This window comes from Rhinopithecus bieti, unplaced genomic scaffold, assembly GCF_001698545.2.
Source record: "Rhinopithecus bieti isolate Rb0 unplaced genomic scaffold, ASM169854v2 scaffold_947, whole genome shotgun sequence".
In the NCBI taxonomy this organism is placed as follows: domain Eukaryota; kingdom Metazoa; phylum Chordata; class Mammalia; order Primates; family Cercopithecidae; genus Rhinopithecus; species Rhinopithecus bieti.
The window spans coordinates 1442232-1467439 of record NW_016803664.1 but is presented as its reverse complement, the minus strand read 5'-3'; the positions used below and the strand labels follow the sequence as shown (position 1 = coordinate 1467439).

At 42.0% G+C, this 25208-nt stretch overlaps 1 protein-coding gene and 1 long non-coding RNA gene across 3 annotated transcripts in view; one reads left to right on the top strand and one right to left on the bottom strand.

Annotated features, from left to right (window-relative positions):
- Window positions 1-829: 829 nt before the first annotated feature.
- LOC108544954 (uncharacterized) lies at window positions 830-3511 on the bottom strand. Its single transcript, XR_001889990.1, has 2 exons — window positions 2825-3511; window positions 830-1635 (listed from the first exon to the last, which is right to left on the bottom strand). It is a non-coding gene; the product is annotated as an uncharacterized LOC108544954 (long non-coding RNA).
- Window positions 3512-3544: 33 nt separating this feature from the next.
- Window positions 3545-25208, top strand: part of MINDY2 (MINDY lysine 48 deubiquitinase 2) — an 80715-nt gene continuing 59051 nt past the window's right edge. The window contains exons 1-2 of one of the 2 annotated variants that reach the window (XM_017896373.1): window positions 3545-4682; window positions 21124-21181. In XM_017896373.1, coding sequence (XP_017751862.1) covers window positions 3837-4682; window positions 21124-21181 — 904 coding nt within the window. In that variant the 5' untranslated portion in view covers window positions 3545-3836. The remainder of the gene's footprint in view (window positions 4683-21123; window positions 21182-25208) is intronic. The other variant, XM_017896366.1, reaches the window with a different exon arrangement.

Sequence of the window (25208 nt, the reverse complement as noted above, 5' to 3'; positions counted from 1 at the left end):
ATGCCACTCCTCACCTCCCTTAAAAAATAACTATGTACATTTTCATGAACTTAAATAACTACCTATATTTTCACAGTTGTTTTTCTGAGCGTAATTGTTGACAACACATGAAAATAAAAACTGGTTCTGTTTGTTACAAATAAATTATTAAATGATGCCATGTGAGCATGTGAAAGACATACCAAGAAAAACTACCACAGCAAGTATAGGTTTCTCCAAGTAAAGGTTTTGAAAAATGGTGACGGGCCATTATTTGAGCAGTGTATGCCATGATTTTTGGCTCTTCTATGGCCCACTGGCCTATAAATGATTCATTCATTTAATTTACTCATATAACACAGCTTTATAGATTTCCTTTTTACATTTGAGGTACCATGCTAAATTCTAAATTTCCTGAAATCTGTATTATTCTTTTTTTTTTTTTTTTTTTTTTAGGGGGGTTTTTACTCTTATTGCTCAGGCTAGAGCACAATGGCGCAATCTCAGCTCACCACAACCTTCGCCTCCCAGGTTCAAGCGATTCTCCTGCCTCAGCTTCCCAAGTAGCTGGGATTATAGGCATGTGCCACCACACACAGCTAATTTTGTATTTTTAGTAGGGACAGGGTTTCTCCATGTTGGTCAGGCTGGTCTTGAACTCCCGACCTCAGGTGCTCTGCCCGCCTCAGCCTCCCAACGTGTTGAGATTACAGGCGTGAGCCACTGCGCCCAGCCTTGAAATCTGTACTATTCTTATTTATATTTCATGGCCTAAAATACCATAAAATGCTTAAACCAGCAGCGTATATTTTGATCTCTTAACATCTCCAATTCTATTTTAGGCAACAAATTCAAATTTAAGAACAAGATTTATTGTTTATGGATTGACATGAAGATCAAAAGCATACACAACTCCTAAATTCAACATTCTGAAAAAGCTCTCCATTATCTTTTATAATTTTCCTGTTGTCCAAGATTTGGATGTGGGTGGAGGACTACCTAGGCACCGAGGCAAGACACTGAAGGCACAAACTGTTTCAGTATAATAAAGAAAACAGAATAAGAATAGTTAAAATACAAATTAGACATAGAGATTATTATGGATGATTATCAATCATTATTATAAACATTATTGACTATTAGCTTTTAATATTACTCTTTGTTGCATTACTAATATACCCCAGGAATAACCAACAGGTATAGGGTCAGGTGCTGAAGGGACATTGTGAGAAGTGACCTAGAAGGCAAGAGGTGAGCCTCCTGTCATGCCCGCATAAGGGCTGCTTGAGGGCTCCTTGGTCAAGTGGTAAGGCCAGTGTCTGGGAAGGCACTCGTTACTTAGCAGACCGCAAAAGGGAGTGTCCTTTCCTTGGAGAAGTCAGGGAACACTCTGCTCCACCAGCTTTTTGTGGAAGGCTGGATATTATCCAGGCCTGCCCGAAGTCATCTGGAGGCCTAAACCCCTCCCTGTGGCACTGTGCTTCAATGGTCAGGCACCTTGTCCACTTTCACGCTCCTCCCATACTCCTGGTTCCTCTTTGAAGTTCGTAAGTAGATAGCGGTAGAAGAAATAGTGAAAGTCTTAAACTCTTTGATCTTTCTTATAAGTGCAGAGAAGAAAATGCTGAGGTATGCTGCCTTCTCCCTAGGCTTCAGCTACCCCTATCTTGTAATCACGTGACTTGCTTCTCTTGTCAATCACTTAGAAGATTCACCCTCCTTACCCTGCCCAGTTCTCTTGTATGCAATAAACATTAGCGAGTCCAGCCCTTCAGGGCCACTACCCGTCTCCGCATGTTGATGGTAGTGGTCCCCCAGGCCCAGCTGTTTTCTCTTTATCTCTTTGTCTTGTGTCTTTATTTATTACAATCTCTTGTCTCTGCACATGGGGAGAACACCCGCTAAGCCCCCTAGGGCTGGACCCCACAGTTAGACATATATCATAGTATCATGTCAATGCGGATCACAAGGTCAGGAGCTCCAGACCAGCCTGGCCAAGGTAGTGAAACCTCGTCTCTACTAAAAATACAAAAAAAATTAGCCAGGCATGGTGGTGTGCCCCTGTAGTCTTAGCTACAGGAAGCTGAGGCAGGAGAATCACTTGAACCTGGGAGGTGGAGGTTGCAATGAGCCAAGATTACTCCACTGTACTCTAGCCTGGGCGTCAAAGCAAGACTGCATCTCAAGAGAAAAAAAAAAGGCACAGTCTTCTGCATTCTCAGGTAAACAAGAATATAAGTATTAAACATGCATGTATTATATGTAATACATATTAAGTGTGGCTGGGCGTGGTGGCTCACGCCTGTAATCCTAGCACTTTGGAAGGCCGAGGCAGGCGGATCATGAGACCATCCTGGCTAACACGGTGAAACCCTGTCTCTACTAAAAATACAAAAAATCAGCTGGGCGTGGTGGCGGGCGCCTGTAGTCCCAGCTACTCGGGAGGCTGAGCCAGGAGAATGGCATGAACCCGGGAGACAGAGCCTGCAGTGAGCCGAGATCGCGCCACTGCACTCCAGCCTGGGCCACGGAGCGAGACTCTGTCTCAAAAAAAAAAAAAAAAAACCAGTAACCTCCACGAAGATATAAGCTCTGTGACCCACTATGGCATCCCCAGTGCCAGACAGTATCCAGCAACTTACTTGGTACTAAAATGTATTAAACGAATGAATGAAATACTACTTTGCAATTTTTGTCTGCCTTCTCTAACCAACAGAGGTATTTATATGTCTGCGAAGGAAGACCTGTCTTGTTAATTTTTGTATCCCCAAGAGCCCAGAAAATGTTGAAAAGAAAAAAATGGGCGAAAAAGCCCTTTTCTGGAACAAGTTAGAATAGGACCCACATACATTTTGTTACTAACAAAACGTCCAGCTTGTCTTTTTTCTTTGAAAACTGCATGGCCTTAGAGGAGTCTATTCTAATTAGGAAAACAGTCACCTTTTCAGAAGCAGGCATTTCCCACTCCATGCAAAGTGAAGCCAAGTTAGCAAAACCGCAAACACTTGGCTAATTCAAACACAAGCTAATTTATTATTATTGGCGCAAATTAGCCACTTTCTTTTGCTGCGCAGGTCAATGTCCACAACCATACCGACTCTGCCTGCAGGGCGAGTGTCTCACCAGTAGCTGGTGAGAAGCACAGCTCTTCTCAGCCAAAACCGAGAGATACTGGAATTTGTGCAGTGCAGTAATCCAAACCTCTCGAGTAGATATGCCCGCTTTAAAATCTGCATCTCGTAAGAAATGCCTTCAATTTTCCATATTAGGAGCTGAGAAAACAGGTCTCCTGAGCCCTTCAGGGACAAATTCTTTGCCAAATACTACAACCACCTCCAACCACTCCACAATGCCTGAGCCCGAGGGTGGGCCACACACGACCCAGCGCTAAAGGGTTACAACCAAGCTGTCCGCCGCCTGCCTTGCCTTTAAAGAAGCCGCACACAAGCGGGCTGCCCCGGAGTTCAACTTCCGGCCACATAGTGAGAGGATGTTTTCCTACGGGAGCTGAGCCGCGGGGGCGCGCCCCCCGGCCGCGCCCTCCTAGCCACGCCCTCCACGCCCGGCCTTCGGAGCGCGAGCTCGGGCGGGCACACGGAAGGGGCTGGGCCACGTGGGAGGCTGCTGAGTGGTTCGCCTTCGCCCCTCAGCGCGCAGTCAAGCGGAGGCAAGCTCAGAGCGCACTGAGAGCGCGGTAGCGCGCGCGCGCGCGCGTTCTTAGTGCCCTCCCCGGTGACGTGCCTGGCCGGGGCCGCGCCAGGGCGCTGTTGCTGCCAATACAGCTGTCATGGCGTCCGAGGCGCTGGCTGCGGAGAACTGGCCGCGGTCTCCATAGAGCTGGGGGCGGGCGGCCCGGTATGGAGAGCAGCCCCGAGAGCCTGCAGCCGCTAGAACACGGGGTGGCGGCCGGGCCAGCGTCAGGGACAGGTTCTTCGCAGGAAGGGCTACAGGAGACCAGGCTTGCCGCTGGTGATGGTCCTGGGGTATGGGCGGCAGAGAGCAGCGGCGGGAATGGGCTGGGGGCGGCGGCCGCCAGCAGGAGCCTCCCGGACTCGGCTTCTCCCGCGGGCTCTCCTGAGGTTCCCGGACCTTGCAGCTCCTCCCCGGGTTTGGACTTGAAGGATAGTGGTTTGGAGAGTCCTGCTGCCGCCGAGGCGCCTCTGAGAGGGCAGTACAAGGTGACCGCCTCCCCGGAGACAGCCGTGGCCGGAGTGGGTCATGAGTTGGGTCCCGCCGGAGACGCGGGAGCCCGCCCGGATCTCGCCGGCACCTGCCAAGCAGAGCTGACGGCCGCCGGCTCCGAAGAGCCCAGCAGCGCCGGCGGCCTCAGCAGCAGTTGCAGCGACCCGACCCCTCCTGGGGAATCGCCGAGCCTGGACTCTCTGGAGTCGTTCTCTAACCTGCATTCTTTTCCCAGTAGCTGCGAGTTCAATAGTGAGGAGGGAGCGGAGAACAGGGTCCCTGAGGAGGAGGAGGGCGCGGCTGTGTTGCCCGGGGCTGTTCCTCTGTGCAAGGAGGAGGAAGAGGAGGAGGAGGAGACCGCTCAGGTGCAGGCGGTCTCCAAGGAACGCTTCCCGGGACAGTCTGTGTATCACATCAAGTGGATCCAGTGGAAGGAAGAGAACACACCCATCATCACCCAGAATGAGAATGGACCCTGCCCCTTGCTGGCCATCCTCAATGTTTTGCTCCTGGCCTGGAAGGTACATTCTGCAGCTTTCTACTTCCTGCAGCTTTTGGGGTGGAGGAAAACGGGGTGAGGGAGCTGCTGCATGTCAGGTGATGGCTTCCTTTCTTTCCTCATTCATCAGTCCCCTTCTTACATGAAATTCATTCCCAGACTTCCATGTTGAAAGAATAATCCCTTGTACATATATCGAAAAGAATTGCCCCTAACCTCCGTTTTCTCTTGTAGTGTTGTTTCAACATTCAATTGTGGTTGATACACTTAGAAACAAGAAGGACTTAGAGTATCTTTAATCTTATGATTATTTTAAACTATAATTTCCTACGTTTTCTTACCTACTTTATCACATATACAAAAAAGTGAAGAATTGGAGAAAGTAATCTTCAGAAGTTACCATCAATCCTTGGTATCATGGACTAAGTTTTGATGGTTATGTTTAGTCTGATTTCCAACTAATGCCCCATTCGTGTGTAGATACTTAAGACAATGGTGATGGGAAAGATGTGGCTCTTTAGACAAATTCCATTTAAGGAAAAGCATTGGTCTGAGACCCAATTACCATAACTTCTTGGTTTTCAAAGATTGTTTTCATTTTATGCATGATTTTTACTTGCCTCATTTCTTTGGCTCTCAAATGGTTTGGCATTATTACCAGTAATACATCTGAATGTGTTAAAGGAGCTAAAACTCTTAAAAACTAAAATAAGAAAAGATATGTCTAAGGTGAAGGAGCAAAAAAAGGAAGGACCCTTAAAAATAGGTATGATGAGGACTCAGAGAGAGTTACCTGTAAAATGAAGTGTCTTATTTAAGCTTGCAGTGTTAGGGTGCTGAGAAGATGCATCTCACAGCACCTATTTTATTTTCAAATTGGTAATTATATCTATAGATACAATGTTTCCTAGAAAAAAAAATAACCCAATCTGGGTGTGGTGGTGTGCGCCTGTAATCTCAGCTACTTTGTAAGCTCAGCTACTCTGGAGGCTGACACAAGACAATCGCTTGAGCCCAGAAGTTTGAGACCAGCCTGGGCAATATAGTGAGACCATATATTAAAAGAAAAGGAGGCCGGGCGCGGTGGCTCAAGCCTGTAATCCCAGCACTTTGGGAGGCTGAGATGGGCGGATCACGAGGTCAGGAGATCAAGACCATCCTGGCTAACATGGTGAAACCCCATCTCTACTAAAAAATACAAAAAACTAGCCGGGGAGGTGGCAGGTGCCTGTAGTCCCAGCTACTTGGGAGGCTGAGGCAGGAGAATGGCGTGAACCCGGGAGGCAGAACTTGCAGTGAGCTGAGATCCGGCCACTGCACTCCAGCCTGGGCGACAGACCGAGACTCCGTCTCAAAAAAAAAAAAAAGAAAGAAAAGGAAAATAAAAAAATAACCTGGATTCTTCTGAACAGTTAGGAAGAAAATCACGTAAAGGGAATAGTGTTTATCAAACATGCCTTTATTTTCCTGTCACTAGCAAGGGCTGGTACAAAAGAAATAAAATTAGAAACCTTGCCATTGTCTGGTGCATAATGGCACTGAGATGTTTTGAGTGAAGACAGTACCTGCCCTTAAAAGGCTGTCAAGCTGTTTGAGGTGGCATCATTGACTTACTTGAAACTGTTTAAGAACAAGAAATAGTAAGTTATATGAGACAAGTGGTAGGTAAATTGTGGTAAATCTGTGGAAATGCATTTGATATTCAGAAAGGGGAAATTTTCCTTTGGTATAGCATAGTCCTAGAAAGCTTCATGGGATTTATGGGTCTTGAACCAATCTTTTGTTTTCTTTCTTTTTTAAAAAGACACCAATATTAGAGCAATTTAACAGATCTTTTAAGGAAGAGAATTTAGAATAACAGGGAAATGGAATTCCCAGGGGAGAGAAGAGTATAAACCAAAGGAATGAAGATAGAATGGATATTGTGTGCTTATATGTTTATTAAATGACAGAGGTGGTAAGTCAATGTTGGAGAATAATGAAAAATATGGTGAAAAGGTGAAGAAGAGCCACTTGAAAGAGGCTCTCAACTAGGGAGTTAGACTTGCTCTAATGGGCCAGAGTCCCTAATCTTTTTTGTAGGAAGGAATAGCTATTATTTTCCTTTAGTCTTTCTTCTTATATAGTACTGCAGAAATTTGGAGGAAAGGACAAGTACTGTGGTCTGGAGTATTTGGAGATAGATGCATATTAAACTGACTCATTCAATTCAGACAGATTCAAGTGAATGATCAAATATTTGGGTTCCCACTGTGCGTGAGGTACTAGAAATGCAAAGATGAGGCCAGGCGCGGTGGCTCACACCTGTAGTCCTAGCACTTTGGAAGGCTGAGGCGGGTGGATCACGTAAAGTCAGGAGTTCGAGGTCACCCTGGCCAACATGGTGAAACCCCATCTCTACTAAAAATACAAAAAAATTAGGCGGGCATGGTGGTGGGCACCTGTAATCCCAGCTACTTGGGAGGTTGAGGCAGGAGAATTGCTTGAACTCAGGAGGTGGAGGTTGCAGTGAGCCGAGATCAAGCCACTGCACTCCAGCCTGGGCAACAAGAGCGAAACCCTATCCCCAAAAAAGAAAAACAAGGAAATGATGCAAATCTGCCTTCATGTAGTGGGATGACAAACATATAAACAATAATTACAGTGCAATGTGAGAAGCTCTAATATGCTATGGAAGCGCAGAGAAAAGGGTAATTGGGGAGGGGATTATCAAGGGAAGACTTCATAGAAGAGATAACCTGTGAACTAGATCCAAAGGATGAGTGAGAAAAGACCTTCTGGGCAAAGAGAATAGTGTATTGAAAGATACTGAAGCAGAAAAGGATTTCTTCTACTTGGGACCTTCAACCTGGGTTGAATTGTGCAGCATAGGAGGTAAAGGAAATGGTGGTAATAGCAGGAAATAAAATTGATAGGTTTTGTCAGACTGTGAATGAGCAAGCATGCTAATGAATTTGGAGATTGTTTTGTAAATCTGTGGTTATCAGTGTTTTTTTTTTTCTCCCTATTGATGCACACAAAAACCAGTCATAAGTAATCATTGATGATTGATGAAGAGATGGATAAGAGAAGCAAAGTAGAGCAGTATTCTCAAAGTGAGCCGCATACTAGAAGTCAAAACTATTTTTATAATAATACTAAGATGTTATTTGCCTTTTTCACTCTCATTCTCTCACAAGTGTCCGTGGAGTTTTTCAGGCTACGTGATGTAATGGCATCGCTCTGACAGTTAATGTAATGTATGCCTCTGTACTTTGTGTTTTAAATTTTTCTCAATTTTAATTTATAATAAGGTGGATATAGATAGATACCCACATAGATGAAAGTTATTGGGGTTCTCAATCATTTTAAGACTGTAAAGGGCTCTGGGAACAAAAAGGTTGAGAAATGCTTTAGTAGAGAAAAATAGTAAATGGGCTGTGAAGGTGGTTGTCAGATTTCAGAGGACCCATTTGCTGTAGGTGTTTAGACTTTATATATAGCTGATATTGGAGCTATTCTAAATTGCTAGATAAAGAAATGACATGAAGAAAGTGGTCTTTTACTTTGATATTAGGCTAGAAGTAAGATTGTAGTGAGTGTAGCAGGAAGAATTGATGCGGATAGCGCTTTGGTTAGAGTCCTTTACCCCCTTTCTTTGATGAGGATAATGTAGCATTCCCAATGATGATTTCATCACTGACTGGCTATAAGAAGTGAAGACAGTAACACCATTTTTCAAACCTGAGTAACAGAGATTGGTTGGGTCTTTCAAAAGATAGGGAAGGTATTAAGGGAATTATTTTAGATGGGAAAGTTGATGCCAAAGTTTGGTTGTGTTTAGTTGGAAATGTCCAGTAGTGGGACATAAAAATATAAATATTCATTATGCTGTTAGAAGCATGGACTGGGTCTCAGGAAAGAGGCTGATTTTTTGTTTGTTTGTTTGTTTGTTTGTTTGTTTGTTTTTGAGACAGAGTCTCACTCTGTCTTGCCCAGGCTGGAGTGCAGTGGCAGGATCTCAGCTCTGCCTCCCGGATTCAAGTGATTCTCCTGTCCCAGTCTCTCCAGTAGCTGGGACTACAAGCGTGTGCCACTACACCGGCTAATTTTGTATTTTTATTAGAGACAGGGTTTCACCATGTTGGCCTGGATGGTCTTGAACTCCTGACCTCAGGTGATTCACCTGCAAGAGGCTATAAAATTACAGAGAAAAATCAAATCGGAGAATTACTACCTAGAGTAAATATGGTAGTTCTGAGACTAAATGAATTCTCCAGAGAGTAGTGAGCAATAGTTCTCAACTTTTTTGCCATCCCAATATGTGAGAGTGACAAATTGCCAGCAGAAACATCCTCTCCATCCTGCCTCAATTTCCCCACTCCCTCTGCTCCCCTACCTCATTCTCCAGGAGACAGAGAGAAAACAGAGGAGTAAAGATCAAATTGGGGGAGGAAGGGAAGAATATTAAGGGTGAGGGAGTGAAAAACCAGCATAGGCACAATTTGAGATGTGGAATGAGAACTAGAAATAGGGCAATGTCATGAGAGTATTCAGGGAAAGATAATGTAATAAAAATTTAGTACGTTACTATTGTCAGATGCAGCAGCATCAGAGAGCTGATGGAGTAGGGAAGATTCTGCTGAAGATGACAGGTGTAGGGACAAGGTCACTGAAAAGTCAGGATAACATGGAATCCTCAGTTCTCTTTAGAGGAAAGGAACAACAACCGTATTTTCTGAAGTATTGGGAGGAATGGAACAAGAAAAATACAGAGACAAGGTCACGTTGATAGAGAGGTTGGCCGTGTGTGGTGGCTCATGCCTGTAATCCCAGCATTGCGGGAGGCTAAGACAGGAGGATCGCTTGAGCCCAGGAGTTTGAGACCAGCTGGGGCAATGTAGTGAGACCCCCATGTCTGTAAAAAAATAATAATAAGGAAAAAAAAGAGAGGTAGATGAAAACTGAACCCTTATATTTTTCAATTTGGCAAAATAATCATTGAACTCAGCAGTAACTATTGAACTCATTAATAATTAAGATTGTAAAGCATTTGATGGGGTGAATTTTGTGAGAAAAGTATATTGCATTTTAAAGAAGCATCTCAGTGGAGATTATGCTTAGGAATTTGAGGCACAAACAGAAAGACTGCCAGTTAGTAGCATGGATAAATTGAGGTGTCCTTTAAAAAGGATTAGATGATCAGTTGTGCTTTGTTTTTGGTCTTTCCCTAGTTCGCTTATGTGTGGAAATAGGAGCAAGAAGAATGACTGGTTAGAGTTATCAAGACTTGGGCTTTTCTTTCAAGAACTGATACCTGGGGTGTAGGGGGAGAGAATTAGAGAACTGAAAGGGAAAACAGCTGATCATCTCTTTTGGGAGAGGATGAAATTATTAGAAAATCAATAGACTGAACAAACTGGAAGGATTTGAGCAAAGGAATAAGTGTAGTAGTTCTGGATGAGAAGTGACAGTAAAAGTGATCAAACAGGGTAAGGACTGAGTTGAAAGTATTGGTTCAGAACTGATAGAGAGTAGGTGATCGTTCATAATCTATTAAATAGTTGACTGGGCACTGTGGCTCACGCCTGTAATCCTAGCACTTTGGAAGGCCAAAGCCAGAGGATCAGTTGAGCCCAGGAGTTTGAGACCAGTCTGGTCAACATAATGAGAGCCCATCTCTATAAAAGAAAAAAAATTTTTTTTTTAATTATAAAAAAAGAAAATCTATTAAATAGTTGAGCTGTGATAATCTAACAAATCAAAAAAGAAATCTATTACATTTAATTCAAGCTCAAATTTGTAATTCTGTTTACATTTTCAAGAGATAGTTTCATCTACCTCTGTATTTTTCCTTTTTATTGTTTTTTTGTAGAGATGGGGTCTCACTATACTGCCCCAGCTAGTCTCAAACTCCTAGGCTCAAATTACAAATTATACCAGGTAAACTTATCAAAATGTGTCACTTAGAACACATTTTATTTTGCTTCTTTTGACTATGTGTGATTTTAATAGTTTTTTAAAATCTTATTTTAGCTGTAAAAAAAAGTGCTTTTTATAGGTATATTTGAGGGCTGTAACCCATGTAATTAGGTGTTTATGAAGTTAAGCTAGAGGTAAATAACATATATATTTTAGTGCTTACAAAGGTTTTTTTTTAATATAGAGGGAATCCCTACTTGGTTATACTTTTTTTTTTCTTTTAGAATGTTATAGGTTCTGAGGCCAATATACATACAAAAAAACTTACATATAACCTGTACTATACGTTGTGATAGAGAAGATAGAGTGTTGTAATATCTGATCATTGTATAGCATTTTAGTAGAAAAATGAATGCACTAATTTAAGATGCTGGAAACACATCTCCTCTCCTTCTTAACTGTTTTTGGTAGGGAATTCTTTTCCCAATTTTTTTCTTTGCTTAGAAGAGATTATCTCCTGTTCCAAGTCATGGGAGGGATGCTGGGGTCCTGAAGAAGGATTTTTAATATAAAGTTGGTTTCCCCAAACATCAAACCTATAAACTGTAAGATAAGGATTCATATATTTGATTCTGTAAAATATAAAAAAGCTTAAAAAAAAAGAACAGACACAAACTAAATCAAAACACACTAAACTAAGGGAACTATTTGCTGGATTATCTAAGGGCTAATTTCCTTTTTTTTTTTTTCTTTTCTTTTCTTTTTTTTGAGATAGACTGTCATTTTGTCACCCAGGCTGGAGCATGGTGGTGCAATCATGGCTCCCTATAGCCGCGACCTCCTGAGCTCAAGCAATCCTCCTACCTCAGCATCCTGAGCAGCTGGGACCACAGGTGTGTGCTACTATGCCCACCTAATTTTTTTTTTTTTTGGACGGAGTCTCACTCAGTCGCCTAGGCCGGAGTGCAGTGGCACGATCTTGGCTCGCTGCAACCTCTGCCTCCTGGGTTCATGTGATTTCCAGCTCTTTTTTGTATTTTTAATAGAGACAGGGTTTCACCATCTTGGCCAGGCTGGTCTCGAACTCCCGACCTCAAGTGATCTGCCCACCTCAGCCTTCCAAAGTATTAAGATTACAGGCATGAGCCACTGTGCCCAACCAATTTCTTTTTTATTTTTTCTGTAGAGATGTGTCTGACCATGTTGTCTAGTCTGGCCTTGAACTCCTGGCCTCAAGTAATCCTGGCTCAGCCTCCCAGAGTGCTGGGATTACAGGCGTGAGTCACCATGGCCAACCCTAATTTCTTAATTTACAGAGAGCCCTTATAAATTCGAAAAAGATGAGCAGCACAATGGCAAAATGAACAAAAGGCTATTAACAGAAAATTCAAAAGTTCAAATGGACATATTCTTTTGTCTCATTATCACCAGCAAAGTGAGGCACCATGAGGGTGAGCTTTTTGCCAGGGGTGAGTTTTTTCTCTAGTTCTCCCTCACTCCTTGATGACTTTTTTACCTCATATCCTTTCACAGACACTTCTAACTTCCATCTAGGTTATGCTTTTTCCCCTGACTTGCAGGAACATTGTAATCACACAAATTTTCTTTTCCTGAAGTAAGCACAGAGCTCTTTTGACGTTTTCCAAGTGTGTTTATTACTTATAAAAAAGGAAAAACAGATGGTGAGCCAAAGGTTTCATCTTAGCCTCTGCCCACCTTGTTTTTAAATATAGATCCTGTAAAAAGAGATTAAAACTTCACACAATTGTGGGGTTTTGTTTACACAAAAGACTTAAGAACATTTCTGAGGCTTTCATTCCCAATCTCTTCCAAGAATTGGTGTTCTAACTATGGATTTGTAAGATATGGTAGACAACGGCTGAGGAGAGAATAAATACTGCCAGTAGGGGTTGCCCTCTAATAGTGATAGATGTGTTCATTTCTTCTTCTCCCCTTGATATGAGTAGTCTTTTAGTGAAAAACCTTCTCACTCCCTATCCAACCTTATCTGTTGAGTCCCAGGTGAAGGACATTTGGGCACAGGTGGTACTAACAATCATAGGGACTTTGAATAATAATAGTAAGTACTCAATTATTTTTGTGTCCAGATACTGTGCATTATTTTACATGCATTGTATGTGTTTTCTCTTTTAATTTTCTCAGCCACATCATGAAATCCTTATGTAGACTATTGTTCTTATTTTATGTATATAGAAAATTGAGGCCAGGCGCAGTGGCTTACGCCTGTAATCCCAGCACTTTGGGAGGCCGAGGTGGGCAGATCACCTGAGGTCAGGAGTTTGAGACCAGCCTGACCAACATGGACAAACCTCATCTCTACTAAAAATACAAAATTAGCCGGGCGTGGTGGCACATACCTGTAATCCCAGCTACTCAGGAGACTGAGGCAGGAGAATCACTTTAACCTGGGAGGCGGAGTTTGCAGTGAGCCTAGATCGTGCCATTGCACTCCAGTCTGGGCAACAAGAGTGAAACTCCGTTGTCAAAAGAAAATTGAAGTGCATAAAGTTTAAATAACTAGCCCAAGGTAAAATTATCACCTACTCTAGAACCAGAGCTCTCACTCAGGATGTTTGATTGGGAGGATGAAGTTCAAGATAGCAATAAGTCTGGTGGACAATAGGTCTGGGGCACAACAGGGTGGGAGAGCCAATGATAAAGTCAGAGAAGCAAAAATAGACTTCATGATTTCTTAGATCAAATTCTGCAATCTGGTACTGGTTGCTCTTTATACAGACTCCCGGTTTTAGCTCTCTGTGCTTTATCTTACATCTTCTGAAGTGTCTGACACTTCTAATTTCAGAGTCTCTTTGGGGTACTATGGTGAATAAACTTGCCTTTCCCATTGTAGTTTATTAAATATATTCTTGGATGTTTTTCAGTAATTAGTAACTTCTTTTTCTACTGCCACTACCCTAGTTCAGGCCTTCATCTCTCACCTGGACTACCTTAGTAGCCTTCAAACTGGTCTCTTACCTTACCCTGTTCTCATCCATCTTTCAAGCAATTAATGTAAAAGTTTTATTATTAATTTTTTGGGGGGGAGATTTTTCAGCATAGTAAGCTTGCTGAGCTTCTTCAATGTAAGTGGTGAATTCTGGATGCAAGATGCCTTCTTTTACTAGTAAATCTTTATATATTTTTTTCAGACAGTTTAGTTCTTATTGCCCAGGCTGGAGTGCAATGGTGCAGTCTCAGCTCACTGCAACCCCCGCCTCCTGGGTTCAAGCTACTCTCCTGCCTCAGTGTCCCAAGTACCCGGGATTACAGACACCTGCCACCACACCCAGCTAATTGTTTTGTATTTTTATTAGAGACAGGGTTTTACCGTGTTGGCCAGGTTGGTCTCGAACTCCTCACTTCAGGCAGTCAGCCCACCTTGGCCTCCCAAAGTGCTGGGATTACAGGCGTGAGCCACTGCACCCAGCCTACTAGTAAATCTTTTATTAGTAAATCTCACTGCAACAACATTCTTTATTGCTCTAAAACACTTTGAAGTGCTTATAAAATAAGACATTCCTGCAATTTAATATGTGTGAATATATCTGCAGTTTCTGACAGTTTTAAATAGGCCTTGGTCTTACTCTGAGGATAGGGTCTAAATTATGATAAAAACTGACAAAAGTGTTTCAGAGTTTCAAAGCCTTTTTAACTTGTGGGTTGTCTCATAAAATTTTCCTGTTTTGAAATACTGATGGCAGTGGAGCACGGTGGCTTATGCCTGTAATCCCAGCACTTTAGGAGGCCAAGGTGGGTGGATCACAAGGTCAGGAGTTCAAGACCAGCCTGGTGAAGATGGTGAAACCCTGTCTCTACTAAAAATGCAAAAATTAGCCGTGCGTGCTGGCGGGTGCCTGTAATCCCAGCTACTTGGGAGGCTGAGGTAGAGAATTGCTTAAACCCAGGAGACGGAGTTTGCAGTGAACCGAGATTGTGTCACTGCACTCCAGCCTGGGTGACAGAGCAGGACTCCATCTCAAAAAAGAAAAGAAAAAGAAAGAAATACTGATAGCAAGTAGAAAGCCAATTAGATTTACTAAAAAGTCTGAATTTTAGTATTTTTAAGTATAGTAAGTATTATGTTATTAGTAGTAAATGAATAGTACATACAAGAAATTAAAATGTAAAGCATGATGTGTAATAGCTTATAATACATACATTTTTATTTGCTGGAGCCAGAATTAAAGGCATGCTGAAATAATCCTTAAGTTTTTGAGTCCTTATTTTGAAAAAAGTGGGTAAAGCTTCTCTTTGATTCCCATTATTACTTCTAATATTTTCTAAAGAATACTTTCTTTACAATTTCAACTAAAAAATCACGAATACTATATATTCATGCTGAATATATAAATGCTACATATATACACACATATGTATGTAAACACTGCATATTTCATATTAGGGAAATTTGACTATTATTTAGTGGGTCCATTTTGCCATACGTAATACAAAATAAACTGCAATATAAAAATGTTATCTTCTTTGTTCCAAACTCAACTCCCTGTTTGAATGTCAAACTAAAAATGTCACAGTTCCAAAGCAGACATCATTTTCTTCTACAAACTTATCTTCACTTGCCAAATTTCCATTGCTATCAATTGTATGGATCTTGATTTTTAGAGTTTCCTGAGCCTTAGGGTCAACTTTGATTATTCTTTCCCCATCATGCTCCACTTTTCCCTGGTCACAAAGTTCTATCAATTATTGATTTAAAATATGTTTCAGATGATGTTTTATATAAGATTTCATTGAGTGGAAAGTCTTCTGCTGTTGTTAAAAAAGCCTGTGAGTATTGGTGTAATGGAAAAGGCAATTGGCTTTGGTGTCTGATCTCACTTCTCATCACAGTACTTCTACTTACTTTGGATAAATTAACGTTTTAAAGCCTTAGTTTATTCTTTGAATGGGGTTAATAATGCCTGCTTCATAGGATTGCTGGGGATTCAGGTAACATAAAATTGAATGACAATTAGTAGATGTTCAATATATGTAATTTTCTCTCTCTCTCTCTTTTGTTTTTTTTTTTTTGAGTCGGAGTCTCGCTCTGTCACCCAGGGTGGAGTGCAGTGGCATGGTCTTGGCTCACTGCAGCCTCTGCCTCTGGGGCCCAAGTGATTGTCCTCCCTCAGCCTCCTGAGTAGCTGGGATTACAGGCACCTGCCACCACGCCTGGCTAATTCTTTGTATTTTTAGTAGAGATGGGATTTCACCATGTTAGCCAGGCTGGTCTTGAACTCCTAACCTCAGGTGATCCGCCCACCTCGGCCTCCCAAAGTGCTGGGATTACAGGAGTGAGCCACTCTGCCCAACCCCTGACTTCTCTTTTCTAAAGAGCAGAGACTGGCAAATAACTCAATTTTATATTTTCTCAAGTATCTTCCCAACTTTGAAGAGGTGTTGGAACTCAAAGTGTGTGTTTCTTGAATACTTATTATATTGGTATTCTAATTGTTAAGCATTTAAAAACATTATTTGGCTAGTAGTAATTTTTGTACTTGCCATCACCTATATAAAGTGCTTCTTAGTTCTGAGTTATTGCTGAGTCCCCTGCATTTATCTTTTCCTTTGGGTTATCAAAATCACAGGTGCCAAAACCTTGGCATGTCACTCTTAGGACGTTTCACATTCCTGTTTAAGATTTCACTTACAGTTTAAACAGAAGGTTTTGTTGTTACTATTTTTGGTCTTGCTTGAGTCTATTCCCAAATTTACTTTCCTTTTTAGATGATTAAGAATTACAGAATGGGCCAGGCACGGGGACTTACACCTGTAATCCTAGCACTTTAGGAGGTTGAGGTAGGCAAATTTAAGCAGGAGTTTGGGCTCCTGCTTGAGTCCAGGAGTTTGGTCAACATGTCAAAACCCCATCTCTACAAAAAATACAAAAAAGTAGCCAAGCATGGTGGTGCACGCCTGTGGTCCCAGCTACTTGGGAGGTGGAGGTGGGAGGATCACCTGAGCCCGGGGAGGTCGAGGCTACAATGAGCCATGATTTTGCCACTGCACTCCAGCCTGGACGATAGAATAATTGGGCTAGATTTTTGAGGTTTTACGTTATAGTGGAACATTTGGAGTCTGAGTAGCTTTTTTCTTTTATTAATTTAAATATTCTTGTGCTTATATTAATAATTTGCCAGGGCCGAGTGCGGTAGTTCACACCTGTAATCCCAGCGATTTGGGAGGCTGACGTGGGAGGACTGCTTGAGGCCAGGAGTTCAAGACCAGGTTGGGCAATGTAGTAAAACCCCACCTCTACAAAAAATACAAAAATTAGCCAGGGCCGGGCGCGGTGGCTCAAGCCTGTAGTCCCAGCACTTTGGGAGGCCGAGACGGGCGGATCACGAGGTCAGGAGATCGAGACCATCCTGGCTAACACAGTGAAACCCTGTCTCTACTAAAAAATACAAAAAACCAGCTGGGTGAGGTGGCGGGCGCCTGTAGTCCCAACTACTCAGGAGGCTGAGGCAGGAGAATGGTGTAAACCTGGGAGGTGGAGCTTGCATTGAGCTGAGATCTGGCCACTGCACTCCAGCCTGGGGGACAGAGCAAGACTCTGTCCCCAAAAAAAAAAAAAAAAAATTAGGTGTGGTGGTGCATGCCCATAGTTCCAGCTACTTGGGAGGCTCAGGTAGGAGGATTGCTTTAACCTGGGAGGTCAAGGCTGCAGCATGCCGTGATCCTGCCACTGCGATCCAGCCTGGAGGACAGTGAGAACATGTCTTAAAAATAATAATGATTTCCTCAGGAAATCCAGTTAATTCAGTAGTATTTATAGGGTAGGACATTTTCCGAGATAATAATAATGTATTTGGCCTCTATTAATTGGGAGCTATTTTTTAATATATGTTGAGATACTTTGCTCAAATTTTAGGAAGAATATTTAAACTACTTAAAGTGTCTTCCAAGTACCTTTGTATATGTTAAAGTACTCATTTATTATAAACAATATGTTGTAGATAATTACTAAAAGAGGTCATACTCGATTTGTCATTTTTTTCTTTCTTTTCTTTTTTTTTTTTTAGATAGGGTCTCTCTGTGTTGCCCAGGCTGGAGTGCAGTGGCATGATAGTGGCTCACTGCAGCTTCAAAATTCCTGGACTCTAGTGATGCTCCCACCTCAGCCTCCCAAATAGCTGGAACTACAGGCATGCAACAGCACACCTGGCTAAGTTTTGTTGTTTGTGTTGGAGTTTTTTCTGTAGGGACAAGGTTTGCTTATATTACTTAGGCTGGTCTCAAACTCCTGGGCTCAAGTGATCCTTCCACTTCAGCCTCCCAAAGTGCTGGGACTATAGACATGAGACATCGCACCCAGCCAGTTATTTTTTTCATCGTAAAACTTAAAATTTAGAGATTCAGACAGACACCACCACACCTGACTAATTTTTTTTTTTTTTTTTTTTGGGACGGAGTCTTGCTCTGTCTGAATTAAAATTTGGAGATTTAGCCAGCTATCTCATAACCTGTTTCTCCTTTGAAAAAATCTAAAAAGACAAAGGAGTACAATCCTTATTAGGTTATTAACAAAACCCTTGGCACTTGCTTTTGAAGTGATGCTGGTGAAGGAAAGCAAAAAAAAAAAAAAAAAGAAACAAGCTTTTGGGAAGATCTTAAATGGTTAAAAAAAAATAATTAAGATCTGTGGATGGCTCCATAGTATTGGTGTGAAATAGGCACTTTTTAGTTTTAATAAACATCTGAAGTAGTTTACTGGCTACAATTCAGGAAATGAATAAACTGCTGACTGCTTGTAAATAAGTGAGTTGAAATATTTGTGTACTTGCTTCTAAAAAAAATCATCTAATGCAGAGATCAGCAAACTTTTTCTGTAAAGGATCAGATAGTAAATACTAATATTTTAGGCTTTGCATACCCTACAGTCTCTGCTGCACAGATTCATCTCTGCATTGTAGTGGAAAAGCAGCCAAAGATGGTACATTAACAAATGAGAAGGGACTGTGTTCCAAAAGAAAGTTTATTTAGAAAACAAACAGTCAACAGTAATTTGCCAGAGTTTCAATTTAAAAATATGTCATTTATGGGAACTCTGTGTGCTTTCTGCCCAGTTTTTCTGTAAACCCTAAAACTGCTTTAAAAAAATAGTCTATTGATTTTTTTTTTTTTTAATTGAAACAGGGTCTCACTGTGTCACCCAGGCTGGAGTGCAGTGGCGTGATCTCAGCTCACTGCAGTCTCTGCCTCCTGGGTTCAAGCAATTCTCCTGCCTCAGTCTCCCAAGTAACTGGGACTACAGGTGTGCGCCACCACACCTGGCCAATTTTTGTGTTTTTTTAGTAGAGTCGGTGTTTCACCAAGTTGGCCAGGCTGGTCTCGTACTCCTGACATCAAGTGATCTGCCCCCCTCAGCCTCCTGGATTACAGGTGTGAGCCACCGGGCCTGACCTGAAATTATTTAAAAATGTCACAGATGGCCAGGCACAGTGGCTCCAGCCTGTAATCGCAGCACTTTGGGAGGCCGAGACGGGCGGATCACGAGGTCAGGAGATCGAGACCATCCTGCCTAACACGGTGAAACCCCGTCTCTACTAACAAATACAAAAAAACCCGCCGGGTGAGGNTCGTGCCACTGCACTCCAGCCTGGGTGACGGAGCGAGACTCTGTCTAAAAAAAAAAAAAAAACTCACAGACAATAAAAATAATTTAGAATGAAATGATCAAACCTCAAAGATATCTCTTGGTTTTTACTGAATAATAAATCTACTAGATGACTAAATGTAACTATTGACTGTCATGTATGCTTACAGAGGGCTTCAGACCATTCTGTTTTATAGGGGTCTTTTAAAAAACTTATTTTACTTGTTGATTAAAACAAAATTGTGGCATTATTACGTTTGATAACATAAACACCTAGAGGACCTTTTCAACATTTGGGGAATTGTTGGAAGAATCGCTGATTTAAAGGATTTCCTTAATTGAACACAAAATAATTGCTGAAGAATTTTTAACAATGTTACTTTCTTCTATCATTGATACAGTAATTACTTTGAGTGTCCATCCTGCAGTATTTATTTTTTCTCCTAGTCTGTAAATATACCCTGGAGTGTGCTCGTGACTGTCAGTTAAAGTATTTGCAGTCATTGACTGTAATATCTATGTCATTCATTTGACAACGCATTTGAAAAATTAATTTAGACTAATGTGTTGTTGCAGCTGAATTAATTTTAATGGATTTTCTGGGGGTTTTAGTTTAAATATCACTATAATGCATCTATTTACTTTTAAACTTTTATTGTGAAATGTGACACATAGAAAATACACAAAATAGATGTCCAGTTTAATAAATTATTATAAAGGAAACGTCAGTGGAACTACCATTGCAGGTCAAGAAGGTCAAAGAATAGAGCATTGTCAGCACGTCAGAATCCCCTTAAAAGCCCCTTTCCAACTATGACTCCTTCCATTACCTCTAGGGATAACCATAATCTTGATTTTTTTATAGCATCTGTTTCTTTACTTACTAATTTATATTTTATTGAGATGGAGTTTCACTCTTGTCACCCAGGCTGGAGTGCAATGGCACAATCTTGGCTCACTGCAACCTCCACCTCCTGGGTCCAAGTGACTCTCCTGCCTCAGCCTCCCAAGTAGCTGGAATTATAAGCATGCGCCACCATGCCAGCTAATTTTTGTAGTTTTAGTAGAGAGAGGGTTTCACCATGTTGGCTGGGCTGGTCTCGAACTCCCAACTTCAAGTGATCTACCTGCCTCAGCCTCCCAAAGTGCTGGGACTACAGGCGTGAGCTACTATACCCAGCCCATTTCTTTCCTTTTCTTTATTTTTTATTCCATTGCCCAGGCCAGAGGTTTCACCGTGTTGGCCAGGCTGGCCTCGAACTACTGACCTCAAGTGATCTGACCACCTTCGCCTCTGAAAGCGTTGGGATTAGAGGCGTGAGCTACTGTGCCCAGCCCATTTCTTTACTTCTTAATAGTTTTATCTCCTATGTGTGCAGCTCTAAACAATATAAATTTTGCCTGTTTTTAAGCTTTGCATTACTTTTAATATCAAAAACCACAATTACTTTTGTATCAATCTAATAAATAGACTAATACAGTAAAGACTGGTTATAGGCCAGGCATGGTGGCTCATGCCTCTAATCCCAGCACTTTGGGAGGCTGAGGCGGGTGGATCATGAGGTCAGGAGATCGAGACCATCCTGGCTAACACGTAGAGCCCCGTCTCTACTAAAAATACAAAAAACTTAGCCGGGCGTGGTGGTGGGCGCCTGTATTCCCAGCTACTCAGGAGGCTGAGGCAGGAGAATGGCGTGAACCTGAGAGGCGGAGCTTGCAGTGAGCCAAGATTGCGCCACTGCACTCCAGCCTGGGCAACAGAGAGAGACTCTATCTCAAAAAAAAAAAAAAAAGACTGGCTATAAAGATTCTAATATATGTGAATGTTAATGTATAAGTATAGTTGATCCATAATATAGACATAAGTATTTGTGTTTCTGACTGCAAGAAACACTTTAGTCACCTAAAACATTTAATTTTATAGAAATAATATTTTGTTTTTCAGGTGAAACTTCCACCGATGATGGAAATCATAACTGCCGAGCAGCTGATGGAGTATTTAGGTTAGTATTGAAAAGTGGATTTTATATCTCTTTCAAAACAAACGTTTTCAAAGCTGTTTTATTACCCAGTCTCACCTTTCTGAAGTGCTATTATATAATCTATTTTAAAATTACAGTTTTGAATCTGCTAATTAAAAATTTTTATCAGTATGTTACTGTTCTTAGATGGTATAGTCTTCTTTCTGACCAGCATTAAAATTCTGTAATACACATAAGGAATTTAGGTAACATCTAGAAAACAAGATACATCTTAATACCAATAAATTGTAGAATGGGCGATGGCACAGAATCGCTGACATTGCATGTAGAAAGTGTTCAAAAATATTCGGTAGACTTGAATTAAAGACAAAGGAGGTGATTTAGAGCAGTGCTACTGAAAGTGTGATTCATGGACCTATGCCAGTCTATGAAATGTTAGTTATCGGTCTGCAGTGAGATAGAATCTTCTCCTAGGATGTAAAATATTTACATTAGTAAGCACATTGTTCATTTCAACTGAAATTTTTTATAGGAAAATTTTCTTGTTGAAGGAAGTAATGTATTGAATTGCATTCTTCTCTAAGCTGCTTATTTCAAAACAGACCAGTAATACAGTTTGTAGACTGGCTACATTGAGTTGAACTTGTTTAGAGAGCAGGCAGTTGTACATCACATTGTGGCCTTTTATAATCTGGCAAATAAGAATTTATGTATTTATACTATTACCAAATAGGAAATCTTAATCCATATTCTTACAGTTTTCCAGTAATTAAATTTTATTAAGGCCAGGTATGGCGGCTTACACCTGTAATCCCAGCACTTTGGGAGGCCAAGGCGGGTGGATCACTTGAGGTCAATAGTTCGAGACCAGCCTGGCCAACATGGTGAAACCCTGTGTCTACTAAAATTACAAAAATTAGCTGGGTGTGGTGTCATGCACCTCTAAGTCCTAACTATTCGGGAGGGTGAGGTGGGAGAATTGCTTAAACTCAAGAGGTGGAGGTTGCAGTGAGCTGAGATCATGCCACTGCACTCCAGCCAGGGTGATGGAGTGAGACGCCATCTCAAAACAAAAACAAGTTTTATTTTTTAAAAATCTTGTCACCTGGGGCCGGGCACGGTAGCTCACGCCTGTAATCCCAGAACTTTGGGAGGCCAAAGTGGGCAGATCATGAAGTCAGGAGATTGAGACCATCCTGGCTAACACAGTGAAACCCCGTCTTTACTAAAAAATACAAAAAATTAGCCAGGCGTGGTGGGGGGCACCTGATGTCTCAGCTACTTGGGAGGCTGAGGCAGGAGAATGGGGTGAACCCGGGAGGCGTAGCTTGCAGTGAGCCGAGATTGCACCACTGCACTCCAGCCTGGGCGACAGAGCGAGACTCCTCTCAAAAAAAAAAAAAGAAACATCTTGTCAGCTGGTTAATTTGTCCCTACCCTTCCAGACAAGTAGTTAACTCATTTTTTTTGTGAGATACAGACTTAGTGATATAACTGAGACTGCAAATTTTAGAAGACTCTTTTTTAATTTTTTTCTTTTGAGACAGAGTCTTACTCTGTCGCCCAGGCTGGAGTGCAGTGGCGTGATCATGACTTGCTGCAATCTTGACCTCCCTAGGCTCAGGTGATCCTCCCACCTCAGCCTCCCTAGTAACTGGGACTACACGCACATGCTGCCACACCCAGCTAATTTTTGGATTTTGGGGTTTTTTTTTTTTTTTGAGACAGAGTTTCACTCTTGTTGCCCAGGCTGGAGTGCAATGGCATGATCTCGGCTCACCACAGCCTCCACCTCCTGGGTTCAAGTGATTCTCCTGCCTCAGCCTCCTGAGTAGCTGGGATTACAGGCATGTGTCACCATACCCGGCTAATTTTGTGTTTTTAGTAGAGACAGGGTTTCTCCATGTTGATCAGGCTGGTCTTGAACTCCTGACCTCAGGTGATCCGCCCACCTCGGCCTCCCAAAGTGCTGGGATTGCAGGCGTGAGCCACCGTGCCTGGTCAAGTTTTATTTTTGTAGAGATCAGATTTCACTGTGTTGCCCAGGCTTGTCTTGAACTCCTGGGCTTAAGTGATCCTCCCTCCTTGGCCTCTCAAAGTGCTGGGATTACAGGCATGAGCCACTGCACCCAGCAGGAAGTCCCTTTTTAGAAAATATAATTCGTATCATTTAATCCCCATTCACTGGCTAGGGACCTCATAGTTAAGGGTAGATTACTCTGAATATCTAGATGTCTGCAAATTGACTTAAAAAGAAAATCCCTCTTTTAGGCTAGCTTAGTGATTCTTTTAATTTTATTATTATTTTAAGTTTTATTTTTTTCCCAAAGTTAGTGATTCCTAAGTTATATTTTATGGGGAAGGCTGAAATATACTGGGTGATTTTGAGGAATAGCCAATATGACTGCCAAGGAGTACACAAAGGGGAGTTGTAGGAGATGAGATCAGAGAGTTGATGCAGTCAGATCATATGGGGCCCTAAGGATGTAACAGCAATTTTGGTTTTTGCCATAAGTAAGCTGGGAAGCTGTTGGAGGATTTTGAACAGAGGACTGACATGATCTAACTTTGGACTTAATAAAAATTCTCTAGCAGTTATGTTGACAATAGACCTTGGGGGGGTAAGGACAAGCGGGAAAACCGTTTAAGAAGTTATTACAACTAGCAACAGATGGTGGCTTTAACCAAGGTAAAATAAGTGAAATTTGTAAGAAGCGGTTAGATTCTGGATAGAGAGTTGACAGAATTTGCTGATAAGTTGGATATAGAATGAAAGTGGAGTCAAGGGTTATCTCATCGTTTTTGGTTTGAACAAGTAGAAGGATGGAAATAGGAAAACTGAAATAGGAAAAAATGGAAGGGGCAAGGTTTTTAGGGAGAAATTACAGGATTTTGTTTTAGATGTTTATTTACGTCAAAACAGAGCGATCAGGCCAGGCACAGGGGCTCGCGCCTGTAATCCCAGCACTTTGGGAGACTGAGGCAGGCGGATCACGAGGTCAGGAGATTGAGACCATCCTGGCTAACACGAAGAAACCCCGTCTCCACTAAAAAAATACAAAAAATTAGCCGGGTGTGGTGGCGGGCGCCTGTAGTCCCAACTACTGAGGAGGCTGAGGCAGGAGAATGGCGTGAACCCAGGCAGCGGAGGTTGCAGTGAGCAGAGATTGCGCCAGTGCACTCCAGCCTGAGTGACAGAATGAGACTCCGTCTCAAAAAAAAATGGAGCCATCAGGAAAGCAATTATTGAGATAGATATATATATATATCTTGAGTTCAGAGGAGAGGTCTGGATCAGCACTATACAATTAAAATTTCTGTAATGATAGAAATGTTCTGTATTTGTACTGTCCAGTTTAGTAGCCACTAGCTGCATGTGGCCCTCAGGCTCTTAAAATGTAGCTCCTGTCTTGACCCCAGGAGTTTGAGGCCAGCCTGGGCAACATGGTGAGACCCCATCTCCACTTAAAAATTCAAAAATTAGCCAGACGTGATGGTGTGCACCTGTAGTCCCAGCTACTTGGGAAGCTGAGGTGGGAGGATTGCTTGAGCCCGAGATTCAGAGGCTGCAGTGAGCCAAGATCACAACACTGCACTCTACCCTGGGCAACAGGGCAAGACCTTATCTCAAAATTGTGTGTGTGTGTATGCGTTTGTGTGTGTGTGTGTGTGTGTGTGTGTAATGTGACCAAGGAACTGAATTTTTAATTTTATATAATGTAAATTAAATTTAATAGCCACATATTGCTACTGGCTACTGTATTAGACAGTACAAGTCTAGCCTGTAAATATGTATTTACAGACAACATATATAAACAGTAGTTAGATTGGGTGAAATCATTAAGGGAAGGAATGTAGTAGATAGAAGAGAAAAGGTCAGTAGACTGAGTCCAAGATATGCCAGTGATTAGAAGATGGGGAAGGAGAAAGAGCCAGCATGCTCAGCCAGGTAGAAGAAAAATAGGAGGCTGTGATTTCCTAGAATCCTAATGAAGAAATGTTTCAAGGAAGAGTGAGAGATGAGCTGAATCAAATGCTGCTAATAGCT